This window comes from Cornus florida, unplaced genomic scaffold, assembly GCF_030987335.1.
Source record: "Cornus florida cultivar Cherokee Brave unplaced genomic scaffold, ASM3098733v1 CherokeeBrave_3.0.0_Hap2_Chr09, whole genome shotgun sequence".
NCBI lineage: Eukaryota > Viridiplantae > Streptophyta > Magnoliopsida > Cornales > Cornaceae > Cornus > Cornus florida.
This window is the reverse complement of record NW_026775579.1, coordinates 569700-582994: the sequence shown is the minus strand read 5'-3', so window position 1 is coordinate 582994 and position 13295 is coordinate 569700. Positions and strand designations below refer to the sequence as shown.

At 33.2% G+C, this 13295-nt stretch overlaps 1 protein-coding gene across 1 annotated transcript; it reads right to left on the bottom strand.

Annotated features, from left to right (window-relative positions):
• Positions 1-346: 346 nt before the first annotated feature.
• Positions 347-2904, bottom strand: LOC132275488 (lysine histidine transporter-like 5). The gene is made up of 7 exons (XM_059777011.1): positions 2837-2904; positions 2239-2622; positions 1566-1968; positions 1331-1436; positions 1033-1124; positions 881-949; positions 347-534 (listed from the first exon to the last, which is right to left on the bottom strand). The coding sequence occupies exons 1-7, from the start codon at positions 2887-2889 to the stop codon at positions 436-438; spliced, it is 1206 nt and encodes a 401-aa protein (XP_059632994.1). The 5' UTR covers positions 2890-2904; the 3' UTR covers positions 347-435.
• Between the last annotated feature and the right edge of the window lie 10391 nt (positions 2905-13295).

Below are 13295 nucleotides of genomic sequence, written 5' to 3'. Positions count from 1 at the left end.
ATCACGACTTGTCAGATATATTGGGCCATCTGAAATTTCCCCATTCTCTCCTCCTATCGAGATACGTTTTATTAAACAGGTTTTGAGAGAGAATAGGGGTGCTCAACTAAATGTAAACGGGGATGGGAGCCACCCCCCACCCCCCCCCCCCCCCCCCCCCCCACACACACACACATTCTTAGTTAATACAACAGTAAATTCATCATTGAATCTAGCCAAGAAACCCACCACAAATAATTAATAACCAAATCCAGTACATGAGGTTTGAGCAACTTTTATATATTGGCAAAAGTCATTTTCCCTCCCAATATAGCCTACATGTGGTAGGGTTGTTGGGTCTATGTTTCACAAATTACCTGGGGTTTTTTTTTTTTTTTTTTCCTATTGGAAACTAAAGGTGAATAATTCTAACATATATAATAAACAACAGGACTACTAAGAAAACAGCTTGTAGGTTTTGGCAGACATGATGATTGAGCGTGCTCCTCCAATAGGTCCAAGGATTGTTATCACAACGCCAACGATGATGGAAATCTGTAAACAAACAAAAAGTATGATATATATTAGTTTAATTCATTCAAGAATGTTATATTAGAAGTTAGTGGAAGTAAATGTTCAAAGCTAGACTACAAAAGCGTTCAGATTTATTAGTTTAATCGAAGACATCAATTATTATGATTATTATTATTATTATTATTATGTTTGAGCAATGGCCTTGGCAAAGGGGCAACTAGTTTGCTTTATTGAGAAAAAAATAGAAAAACTAAAAAATTGAAGGCCACAATAATATGATACACAAGTCATCCATGCTCAACTTGTGAATTTGTATGTAGCTGACAATCCTATATATAAATATATAATGAATGTATATCATACATACCCACGATGCAGTCCAATGAAAGCTCCACCTCTTAGGTTTATAAAGGATGAGCCACATAATGCAAGGGATCTGTTTTAAGTGTACATATTAATCGTGTCAGTGGTTAAAAATTACTACTAAAAATAAGCAAGGTTTAGCAGTGTAGAATTTACAAAATAAGAGGTTGACGAGAATGCTAGTCCTCCAAAAAACCCTAGCAATCCTCCGAAAAATGGAAGGCAAATTCCGACGAAGGCAGTGAGAACTGTCACAAAATTGCAGTGAGATACATATTAGTTGATAAAAAAAAAATAATAGAAGGTGACTTTATTGCATGATCTTTCTAATTCTGAATGTGAACAGTAACTTTTTTCCTTGAAGTAATTGTATTATTAAAATTTGCCACACATGCCATGACAATGCAGATTAGTACGTTAACTAGTTCATGATTCAAATGCAAGCTTTCCTTACCAACATATGTACTACGTCCAATCAGGCGAAGAGGTCGTCCAGGAGTGAAGTGTAGCTTTTTCACCAGGTTAGACTCAATAATGTCAAACATAGGCATCGCAAAAACCTATATGAAAAAATTACCCAAAAAAAAAACTATATGAAAAATGGTAAAAAATAAAAAAATAAAAAAAATAAAAAAATAAAATAAAAAAACATGAGGCAAATCAATATTGTTCTCTATGTATGGACATACCTGGTAACTTCCTAGGACATGAATAAACACCATGAAGTTAGCAATGGCAATAATGGAGCGGGGTTTCTCAAGCGAGACAAGAACATCATCCTCCACAAGATCACCGAAAGCCCAGAAGCCAGCGACCGCAACTGAGAAATAACATAAGGCCACAATGGCATATGCGACGATGCATCCTTTCCACATGGGTGTTTTTGATGGTTTTTGTTGGGATGAAGGGATTGTTGCCTGAATCTCTAGAACTACACTATGGCCTGCAAATGCAAATGCTACTGTTCCAAGGCTATTGAATATATCGAACACTATACTTGCAGTGGTATGTGATCGAACTCCGTATCGAACATGTTCATACTGATGATGGCTACCTCTTATTATAGATGCCACAAAAGCTATCATGGAGTAACTGCATTTATATATACATATATACACATATATACACAGTTAATTTCTATTATAATGTAAGTAATGATACAAAGTTCTGACAGTTGGACAAATCTAACTAATTTTTATGAGTTGAAACTGATATCATGGTGACGTTAGGAATATTGATGACATTATCATAACTTGATGTCACCCTCCACTCATATTAATCAGTCAGCGTTGTCCAACTTTCAGAATCTAGATCATGATCCTATTAGTATATATTATGGTAGCTATTTAGGTGGGTACGTACCTGACGGACATGATTGCAGCAAGCAAGGAAAGACCTTTCAAGGAATTAAAATTTGGGGTTTGGGATAGTAGCAATTGTAAGAATGCGAAAAACATGATAAAATAAGTCTGTCTGAGTTGTCCAAGCCATGGACATACCAAATCAGCACACTTCTTCAATGACTTGCCACCAGTGACCATATACACTATGTCTGAGGCCACTTGAACAATGGCTTGCTGTGGCATAACGATCCAATAACCAAGCTTTTCGCCGAAAGCATGCTTTCCTAACTCTGGGTACCGATCAAACCGCTTCCCAGGCACCATTTCGTGCATTTCAACCATTTGCCACAATGTGTAAAAAGTCACCACCCATGAAACTATTATAGCCAGTGTTCCAGGAACCCTACATTAATATGCATATATAGACATATATATCATGAGACCAAAATATATATATATATATATATATATATATATGTACACACACGTATAATTAATCTTGTAAACAATATTTATTGGTTAATATTGAAAAAAAAAAAAAAAAAAAAAAAAAAAAAAAAAAAAAAAAAAACTGAATAAGAAAGAGAGTGTATATATATATATATATATGTATATACCAGCCGATTTGGGACATGGCGAATGGTAAGCCTAGTACACCGGCACCCACCATAGCTGTTACATTGTGGAAAGCAGAGTACCACCATTTTGCTTTCCTAGATGCTGTTATGGGCAACCAACTATTCAAGTCCACCGCTTGCTGGCTACTTCTCCTGCTGGTTGCATTTGATTCATTCTCACTTTCCTGACATACATGCATTATATATTATTGTTATTATAAATTAAAGAAATATAAAATTGTACTTAAGTGGAAGGGTTTCTCATTTACAAACAAATTTAAAAGTTATGGGACCTGTAGAGTAAGAATGGTAATACTAAATACACATACATGTATGTATGTCTAGTTTTCTTTTCTTTTCTTTTTTTCACGTATATATAGCCTGTACGTACATAAATAACGGACTACAATCACAGGATAAATAACATGGACGTACCTCTGTGTTGCGCATTCTTGTTTTCTTCTTCTTCTTCAGCACAGTATTACTTGTTTTCTCACCAATAGAGCTGTTGAGTTATCTGAGAAAAACTAAAGTTGAGTGGTCAGTGTCGAGAAAGCTAAGTGAATTTAACAGAGATTTTTGGGTATCTAGAGATCCAAAGTTGGCGGGGGTTGAATAAGCCATCATAGAATCTCAGCCACAGTACATACTATATTGACACTTAGCACTACGACTGTATGCTGATGGAGAAAATAAAGCAAACCAGATAAGATTAATTATCCAAATATAACTAACAAATACATACATACTACGTATATATAGGAGGGTAAAGTGTACTAAACTCTCCAAAACTTTGACCTTGCAAAAAACCCCAAGTAAAACTCGCTTAAAACTATCATTTTATTGCACTTGAGTATAAAGTGTTAATGAGCCGTTAACGGAAAATGTAAATTACCCTTTAGAGTATCTCTAATGCTAAAAGTCATTTTTATATGTCAAATTTATATTTTGATAAGTACTACAGTGTCAAAATGCTACATTTTAGTAATTCTACCCCAATGGTGCATTTCATGCAAAATGCTATTTTTTGACACAACCACCATTCTTTTTCAACTATCATTCCTACCATTCATACTTGTATCAGTAATATTAATGTTAGGCATATTCCAAGTCTAAGTTGTAAACATTAGAAGGAAACTAAAATTAAATCTAATTAAAAAGAAGCAAAAATCTAAAATATCTAGTCAAAAAAAAAAAAAAAAAAAGAAAAAAAAAAAAAAAAAAAAGAAAAAAAAAACAAATTGATATAAAAGAAAATCAAAAAATCAAAACCCATATCTTTTTATATATTATATATATATATATAAGTATATTATATATATTTGATTATATTATTATTAAAAATATATATATATTTAGGGCAAATCATTTCAGCCTCCCCAATCGCCTCCATCTCTATTCTCGTACTTCACTTTCCTTTTGCTTTTAGATCTTCGTCGTGGTAATCGTACAACTCATCTTGGCTGACTCTCCCCAGTTGCCCCATGCCTCTTAGCTTGAGTGCATATCATAGGTTTTCATAATGAAAGGGTATATAGAATTGACATCATAGTAGTACAATTAACTCTGAAATTGCCCTCTCTCTCTCTCTCTCTGTGCAACTGCAAACTACAAAATCAACAAGAATCAGAAGTTCAACTCTTAAGCTTACCCCCCTCTCTCTCTGCAACTGCTAACTTGTATATATGGGTTTTGATTTAACTTTTTTTCTAAATCAACTAATCAAGTTCTGTAATTCTCTGTAATTTTTTTTCTAAATCAATTAATCCATGGCAGGGGCGGCCTCTGCTCTCTTCCTTCTTCATATCAAAGGCCGTGTTCTGGTATGACGCAACTATCGTTCTGGTTTAATTAAGGTCTGTAATTCTTGTTTTGCAAACTAAATCCTATTTGGTGAAATTTTTTATGATCTTTTTAAAATATATATATATATATATATGCCAAATCCCAACACAGGTACCGCCTCTCTCTCTCTCTCTGAAATAGCAGTAGCTATTTCTTGTGCTACAATTGGCAAAAGTTTTGGCAAAATTAAAAATTGACAGCCCTTTTAGCATTGCATTGGAGAGCCCCTTTTGAAGTCCCCTTACTATATTTTAGAAATGGCAGCCCTTTTAACATTGGATTGGAGATGCTCTTAGCCCTTAAATTAAACGACATCGTTTTAAATTCCATCCCAACTTCAGCTGCTGATGTGTCAAAACAATTTCAATGTCCACTAGAAAATTGACAACACATCAACCTTATCATCATTTTTTTTCTTTTTCGTTTTTTTTTTTTTTTTTTTTTTTCCTACTTCTCTCTTTCCCCTCTTTTTTTGGCTATTTTCTGATGGTGGTCAGAACCACCATCTCCGGTGAACGGAGGAATAGGCAAGTCATTTTTGATAACCAAAATCCCAAACTATTGCAATCTAATGGTTGCATCCATGTTCGTGAGAAACACGATGGCCCAGCGATATTTGCGTTGTCGCATCCACTGCCAGAGCAATCATCATCGGTGACGCCGATGAAGACTCTGAATATTCATCGCCACCGTGATCGAACACCAATAATTTGATGGAATCAAATCCCCATTATAGTAGGGATAATTTACTATACGGAGAACCCATTTGTGCCATCGCAATTTAACAGTCTGATTTGCTGAAATTGTTTAAATTAATATGAAATTAGATCTTTGGAGATCTGAGTTTGTGAGATTTTAGTTCATTTTTTACTCTGTATGTTGGTTTAATCTTCTTCCTTACAGTGTGGTGGTGTTCATGAAGGAACAAGTTCTAGTAAAGTAAAAAAATGTAGTTTTCAAACTGAAGTTCATGTTTCATTTGTCACCTAATTAGCAAAGTTGGAAGTGGAAGAAATTTTTAACCCACCATAAATGTGTGCGAGCAAAACTGATATTTTCATCTTTCTTATATTTCATTAAAGATGGAGGGCTGCGTTGAGGGAAAGAAGAGGAAAAATGACATATTTTGTCAAAACACATACATACATATATGTTGCCCAAGTATAGACTCTAGAGGGGGGGTGAATAGAGTCTTTGGCAAATAATGGCCAATTTTCAGATTTGTAAATTTTACTAAACCCTTCTAACAATTATGCTATAATCAAGATATAAACATAAGCAATTAATAACATAAATATAAAGGAGATAAGGAAAAAGAGTTTGCAAACATTCACACGGTGATTTTAGCGAGGTTCGGAAACTCCTACTCCTCAACTCAAGACCCCTTTTGAGACTTCCCAATCCACTAGTTCACCTCCTTACGGGTGGAGAGCAAACCTTTACATGAAGCAACTCCTTGCTTCACTTTACTAAGAGACAACCTCTTTTAGTCTTCCTTTGGGTCACACCAACCCTTACAAATATGAAGCTAGCTTGTTTCTTCTTCCTTGGGCTACACCAGCCCTTACAAATTGAAGATCAAATTTGTTGCATATAAATATATCTCTCAAAGATTGATATGCAAATATTAACTCACAACTAGAGTAAATGAATAAATTGAAGCTCAATACTCTATGAATGATATGGGATGAGAGAGTATGATATGAATGAAGAACAAAAGCTCTTTGGATGCTATATGATGTTTGTCTATGGTAGCAACACTTAATCCCGAAGTCCCTAACTCTATTTATAGAGTTTTGATAAGCTAATTCAAAAATATAGCTGTTGTGCACGGAGTACAAGGCAAAATAACCGTCTAGATTCAAATCTGCGCAGGTTTGGTCGACCGAAATGAAACACCATTGTGTTTCGGTCATCCGAAATGGTTTAAGGTTGGCCATCATACTTGTTTCGGTAGACCGAAGAATTCTTTCTTCAGTTTCAGTCAACCGAAACTCCTTCCTCCATTGTTCCAAACCATTCTATGAGAATCGGCTCGTCTGATTCATTTGCCTCTTAGTTTTGGTCATCTGAAACACTTAGTAGTGTTCTTTCATTTGCTCAATTCGGTAAACCGAAATGAATGGGTCCTTTGTTTCGGTAGGCCGAAATGGAACTGGTACTTCAGAAGTTGTTCTAACTTAACAGATGAGATAGTTGAGGAAGTACCCCCTATTTGGATTCAATAAAAAATACTAAAAAATTGAAATCCAACTAAATCAAAATGTAGAAATTCGGTTTTAGTACAAATTTGGATTTCCGACAGTTTTTGTAAAAATGAATCCTTATGTAGACCAATGTAGACTTGGTCAAAAATTCTGATAAAATCAGTTTAGGCTAGTTTAAGTATAAAGAGTTATTGCCGGGAAAAATTATTTTGAAATAATCACTATTTCAAAAATCCATTTTTCATACTTAGCCAAAAACATAGTTTTTCATGACGCGCATTCTGGGGTCCTAATGTCCGTTACCAACTCATGGTAATGAAAGCTTCTCATGCCTTAATTGTTGACCAATATGAATTATATGATTGATGTGCATGGTCTTAGGATTTCCAGCATAAATTATGAGTTCTTTCAAAGCTTATGCAAGCTTGAACTAACTCACTTTTTAGCAAAGACTCCATATGTCAATTGTATATGAATGAAGTGCATAGTCCATTGCTAATGGATATAGGAGCATATGAATGATGATATGTTATGTATGGTCATATAGAGATGAGCTTCAAATGGATTTATAAATACTTTGACATTGAATCCTAAACACTCACCATCCTATCTACCCATTTCTTCTTGCTTTGTCCATGATCGTGTAGGCTTTCAGGTAGACTTGCTCTCTTCCTTTCTTTGAGTTGCTCTCTTACTCATTGTAGTCCAAGCTATCTTTGGATGGACTTTGCATTTAGTTCCTTGCAACTTCATGTTCCTTTTGTCTCATTTGCTTTCCATAGATGTGATCTTGAGTAATGGAATACTTGGAATGATCTTTCGTGCTTCATTGAGGTCATCCTTTGAATGTGAATAATCTATAACACTCAATATAAACATTAATCCTTAAACACCATTAATGATTTATTATCATCAAAACCTCTAGATTGTCCTTGGATAGAATCCTTAAGGTCAGCAATCTCCCCCTTTTTGATGATAACAAAACATTGATGTGTTCATAAGTAAGTGGAGTAGCATTTGAAAAATGCTCCCCCTATCAAAGTGCATTCAATGAATATAATGTTATAGAATAGCATGCTTGTACATTCTTCATGAATTTTAGACGCTAAGATGCATATAAGATCATTTTTCTTTTCAAGAGATTTCTATAAATCTCCCTCTATCAACATGCTTCCATTAAAAGATATATATCATTCATTTAACATGTAAGCACAATGAGATAATGATATATAAAATATCAAGCATTTGAATCACATCACATATATTTCTCCCCCTTTGTCATCTTATAAAGGTAGGAGGCCTAAATAACTTCATTAAGAATTTATCATTTAGCATTGTGAAGCAATGGTTATCATGAAATAGCAATATATTGGTAATGACTATAATATGCTTTAGAGTGCAAAATATAAGTAATTATATCATAAGATACCAATTTGATTGATAGCATGAGTTCAATAGATCATAAAGGTTCATGGCATATACAAAAGTATACATAAAGCATAAACCAAGGATGAAATATAAACTCAATTAGGCGAAAGTATACAAAATTATACATAATAAACCGTAACAAAAAAAAAAAAAAAAAAAATGAAGCATGGATTAGAGTAAACCAAAAGGCAAAAACCTTTGTAGAGGCAAATCTAAAAAGTTAAGTGTGCTTCAATCCTAATATATTTTTCCCATTTGATATATTCAAGAATGAGGGAAAATTTCATTAAAATTATGAAAGTTTATAAGTGTGAGTATTATGACCAACAAGTCATTTTGTAGCATGCTTGACAATTTCCAAAATAAGTCAATTAAGCATAACAAGTCATGCAATAAACATTCAAGAGATTATCAATAATCTCCCCCTATGAGTGTACTTTCATTTGTATCATATATCATTTAATGGATATACCTCATTAAAAGCAATGATATATAAATGAAGTCTTTTATACCAAAAGATCCTCTTTTACAAGCATATAGTTGAATGATAAAAATCACATATGGCATGTAAAGCACAAGACATATGCAAGTAATGTTACTATTCTAGTTATATGTAATGAATTTTCAATTATGCAAAAGCATATTTTCTTTGACATGTATGATTAGAAATAATTGGCTATATGATTGTACATGTGGATGAGTTCAATATTTCTCTTATATGTTTTTCTCAAGAGATAATGTCAAGATATCTCATGAAGTGTATAGAATGAGGCATTGATACCAAAATGTCTTCTTTAATAAATTTGGTGAGATTGGCTACATGACTTTCCATGTGAGTAAGCTTAATATCTCTTTTAGACACATTCTTTAAGAATTGATCAAGAAATATCATATGAAGTTCTAGAGTGCTAAGAAATGGATATATCAAATAAAGTAGAACTTGTGATATCTCATTAGTCATCTAGGTTAGGACAAGGTGTTCTTTGAAAAATATAATCTCAAGACTAAAGTGTCAAATAGATATATGAAATTTAATTTTCATGACACTTGAGGAGTTTCACCCCTTAGAAGAATTCAGATTTACTCATTATGCTAATTTCAATTCATTTTGCATGCTAGTGGTAAACTTCTTTGTACAAAACTTAAATGTTGATTTAAAGATAATATTATCCATATAAGTACAATCAACACAATGTCATCAATGGTTTTGAACAAAATGAGAGAGATATATATATATATTTTGTCAATAACCATTACTCATGAGAAAATCACTTGTGCCTTTCAAGATAAACTCTAGGAGCTTGTTTAAAAGTGCATAAGGTAATTGATAATATTAAACATGTTGTTCAAAATTTTTGTATTTCAAGTCTGGGTGATTTTTCTTTAAAAGACTTTTTAGATATGAAGTCAATAAGTCATGCATTTGATAAAAATCATTTCATGCGAAAACATGTAGCATTCTTATTGCTTTAATTCAAAGTCATATGTGCACAAAGACATATATACAAGGCAATTTATTGGCTGAACTCTTGAGAACATATTCTAACTTAATCACCAACAATTACCCACAATGCATATCATGATGTAGATTTGAAAGCCCTATAAGTATTGGTGCTGCACACACATCGGTCGACCGAAATGACTCTATCGGTCGACCGGTTTACATCCTTGAAGCAATTCTGATTTTCTTATTTCAGTCTACCGGATTAAAGTTTCGGTCTGCCGAAATAGCTATTTTGGTCGTTCGAAGTTATGTTTTGGTCGACCGGTTTGTGCAGGAATGCAAAACCAGTTAATATCCTTATTGAAATAGAACTTGACTTTCTAGATTTGATCCAATTATTTTCAAGTTCAAATAATTTCATATTTTGCGCTAGTGATGCCAAAAGAATGTAATTATAACATTTAAAGACACAAAGGCACACGAATGACCTTATAGATATAGCTACTTAGAATAAATTCAAATTAAGTAGCTTTAAACCTCTTTGGGTGACTTTCTTTGAAGACATTCAATTCCAAGTATCTTTCACAATTTTAGTCTTGATTAACAATAGATGCATGGTAGCATGTTTAAGTCACATAATCCAAGACATGTTACTTTAATAGATTTGAATAACTTTAGATAAAGTAGCTTTAAGGATCAACAATGTGTCTTAACAAACTACTTTTATATAGATTATCAAAATCTATACCTTAGACATTTTAATAAAAAGTAGCATTCATGTCAAGATCACCATCCATATTAATTATGCCATGACTAGATAATAATATAGTTCTTATCTCATAGCACAATTAAGTCACATTTAAGCCCTTTAAATAAAAGCACATTTATGAAAAGGAGGGGATATTTACCGAAGCAATAGCATTCATGTCAAGATCACCATCCATATTAATTATGCCATGACTAGATAATAATATAGTCCTCATCTCATAGCACAATTAAGTCACATTTAAGCCTTTTAAATAAAAGCACATTTATGATAAGGAGGGGATATTTATCGAAGCAATCAATATCTCATTGTAGTTCATCCCTCATCTTATTCATGGCTTGATTTCTCTTTATGTACTTTAGCCCTCTACATTTGTGAATCCACTTGTTCTTGAAAGAAGAGGTCTTTAACATACAAAATATGCTCAAGTGGAATTCTTTAGTACCCAATACTTTTAGGGTCCTTGTGGGTTAGTGCACATAGTTAAGTTTCCTCTTGGGAGCTCAATTCAATACAATGCACAAATGTAATATTGTCTTTGTTCAACATGCTTCATGATAGATTATCAATTAATTTTTCTTTAGCATGATGATGCATTTTACAATTCAAATAATGAATGTCTAGGATTACATTAATGCTCAATAAACCCTAGCTTTTGAGCCTTAAAGGGTAAGTTTGTAATTTAACCTTAGGGACAACCTAAACTTCACTCCCACAGTCTTCAATAGACAATATACACTTGCTCATATGATAATAGCAAATTAAAAAGACAAGGTATAACAATGTATATGCTCACAGTAGCAATATTAGGGTTAAAACCTGATTTTCAGCTATTGCCAAACACTGCCTTGTGATAATTCAAAAACTCTTCAACCAAGGGCTCCCTCAGCATAAAATAGATGAATAACACTTGTTCTACTATTGGGACAAGTTATATCAAATAGGGCTTAACACAGCAACTCATACATCGGGAAAATAACAGCATGTAGTAGGCTTGTTTTCTATAACTGTAATATTCTGGTTTTGAGGGGTAATTTTGTAAATCCATGAGTGGACCTCCTTGATTTCAGTTCTCACAACTTTCATTTAACAAATAAAATATGGTCCAATCATTACACCTCAGTTTATATCAAGTAAATAACAATTTACAGTTGAATATAGGCTTCACAAGTCAGTTTCTGCAGCAGCATTGTTGCAAGGGTAATTATGGTATTTCACTACTGCAAACTAATGGATTTTGGCTCTGTCAAGTATATATAAACTTTATAAACATGCTCAAAAAGAAAATACACCAAGCACAGCACTAAATTGTATTATCAACCCTCAAACCAGATTTATAAACTGTTATAAACTCAAACTAGTGTGGTTCTTAGTACCAGAATTTGAATAGGTCATTCCTCAGTCCAAACCTCAACTTAGACAGCCTCAAAACATCAAACTAAGCATGCTCAGATGATAGATAGTCAAGGTATAGTTTGATTTTAACAAGTTGAGTTTAGTTTCAAAGGCTTAAACCAAAAAATCATGGCATACTAGAGGTTTGAGGTATGAAAGATTATACCAGCTGCAATATGAAGTTTAAAGCACCTTCAGTAGTTGTGAAATGGTAAGACACACTTGCTCAAACCTTGTTTAAGTTTCAAAATGAACCACAGTAGCATTGGATCTCCTCAACCTCCCTTTGCACTAGAAAATCAGCACCAAGGAACCTCCTTGAATGATCAAGCAACCCTACAAGGTAAACTTAAGAAATCTTCATTTGGTACCCAAATTCTCTTGGGTCCATAGGTGTTAGGCAATGGCACAAAAGTTCCTTTTGGGACCTAAATCTTCTTGATCTTTTTCTTCTTTCTAAATGGACAAATGTAAATTTTATGTCCCAACTTTCTACAATAATTGCATGTGAAAGTTTTCTTCACAAAGGATCATTTAATGATTTTCTATTTTTCAATAAACATGCATTATTATTGTAAAGATTATATATCCTATCCTATTTTTGAAGTAAACACTTCTTTGCTTATCAAGTATAACGCTTAAGTTCTCCCTTCCTTTAGTGATGTTAGCTAAATCATCAATTTGGTCCTCATTGGCTAATTTTAAGGACTCATTTTCTGAAATTAAGTCAATTGATTCCTTAAGCAAAACACATTCATTTCCCTTTTTAAAAAGTTCATTTTCAGTTTGAACCTTTTCACGCTTTTGTAAAATACTATGATTTTCCTTTATAAGAGAGGTGCATTCCAAAAGCATTTTTCGTAACTCATTATGTATTTCTTTAAAATCATTTTTCAATTCATCATGCTCATCAACTAATTCATTGGAAGAAATATATTCATCACATAATGAGTTTAGATTAGAGTTTACCTCTTCTTCGAAGGCCATGAGACACAAGACATCATCTTCATGATTTGCATCATTTTCTTTGATGTCACTTGCTTCTTTGCTAGAATCTTGAAGAGCTATCCACTTATCTTGAATTGCTTCTTTTTCCTCATTATAGGAGGATGAGTAAGTTCTATCATGAGCATTCACATGATTAGTAATGTTAGTACAACTATAATGCATCTCATTTATGCTAGAGTGTTTATTTATATATGATTCCTTATTGTGGCTTGATCCAATATAGGCTAATTCAAGCAAGTCCCAAATTTCTTTAGTCGTATTACAAAAGATAATTCTATTGAACTCATTTTTGCTCAATGCACAATAAAGATAGCATATGGCTAAAGCATTACATTGAATCATCTATGGTCATTTGCATCCCATTCT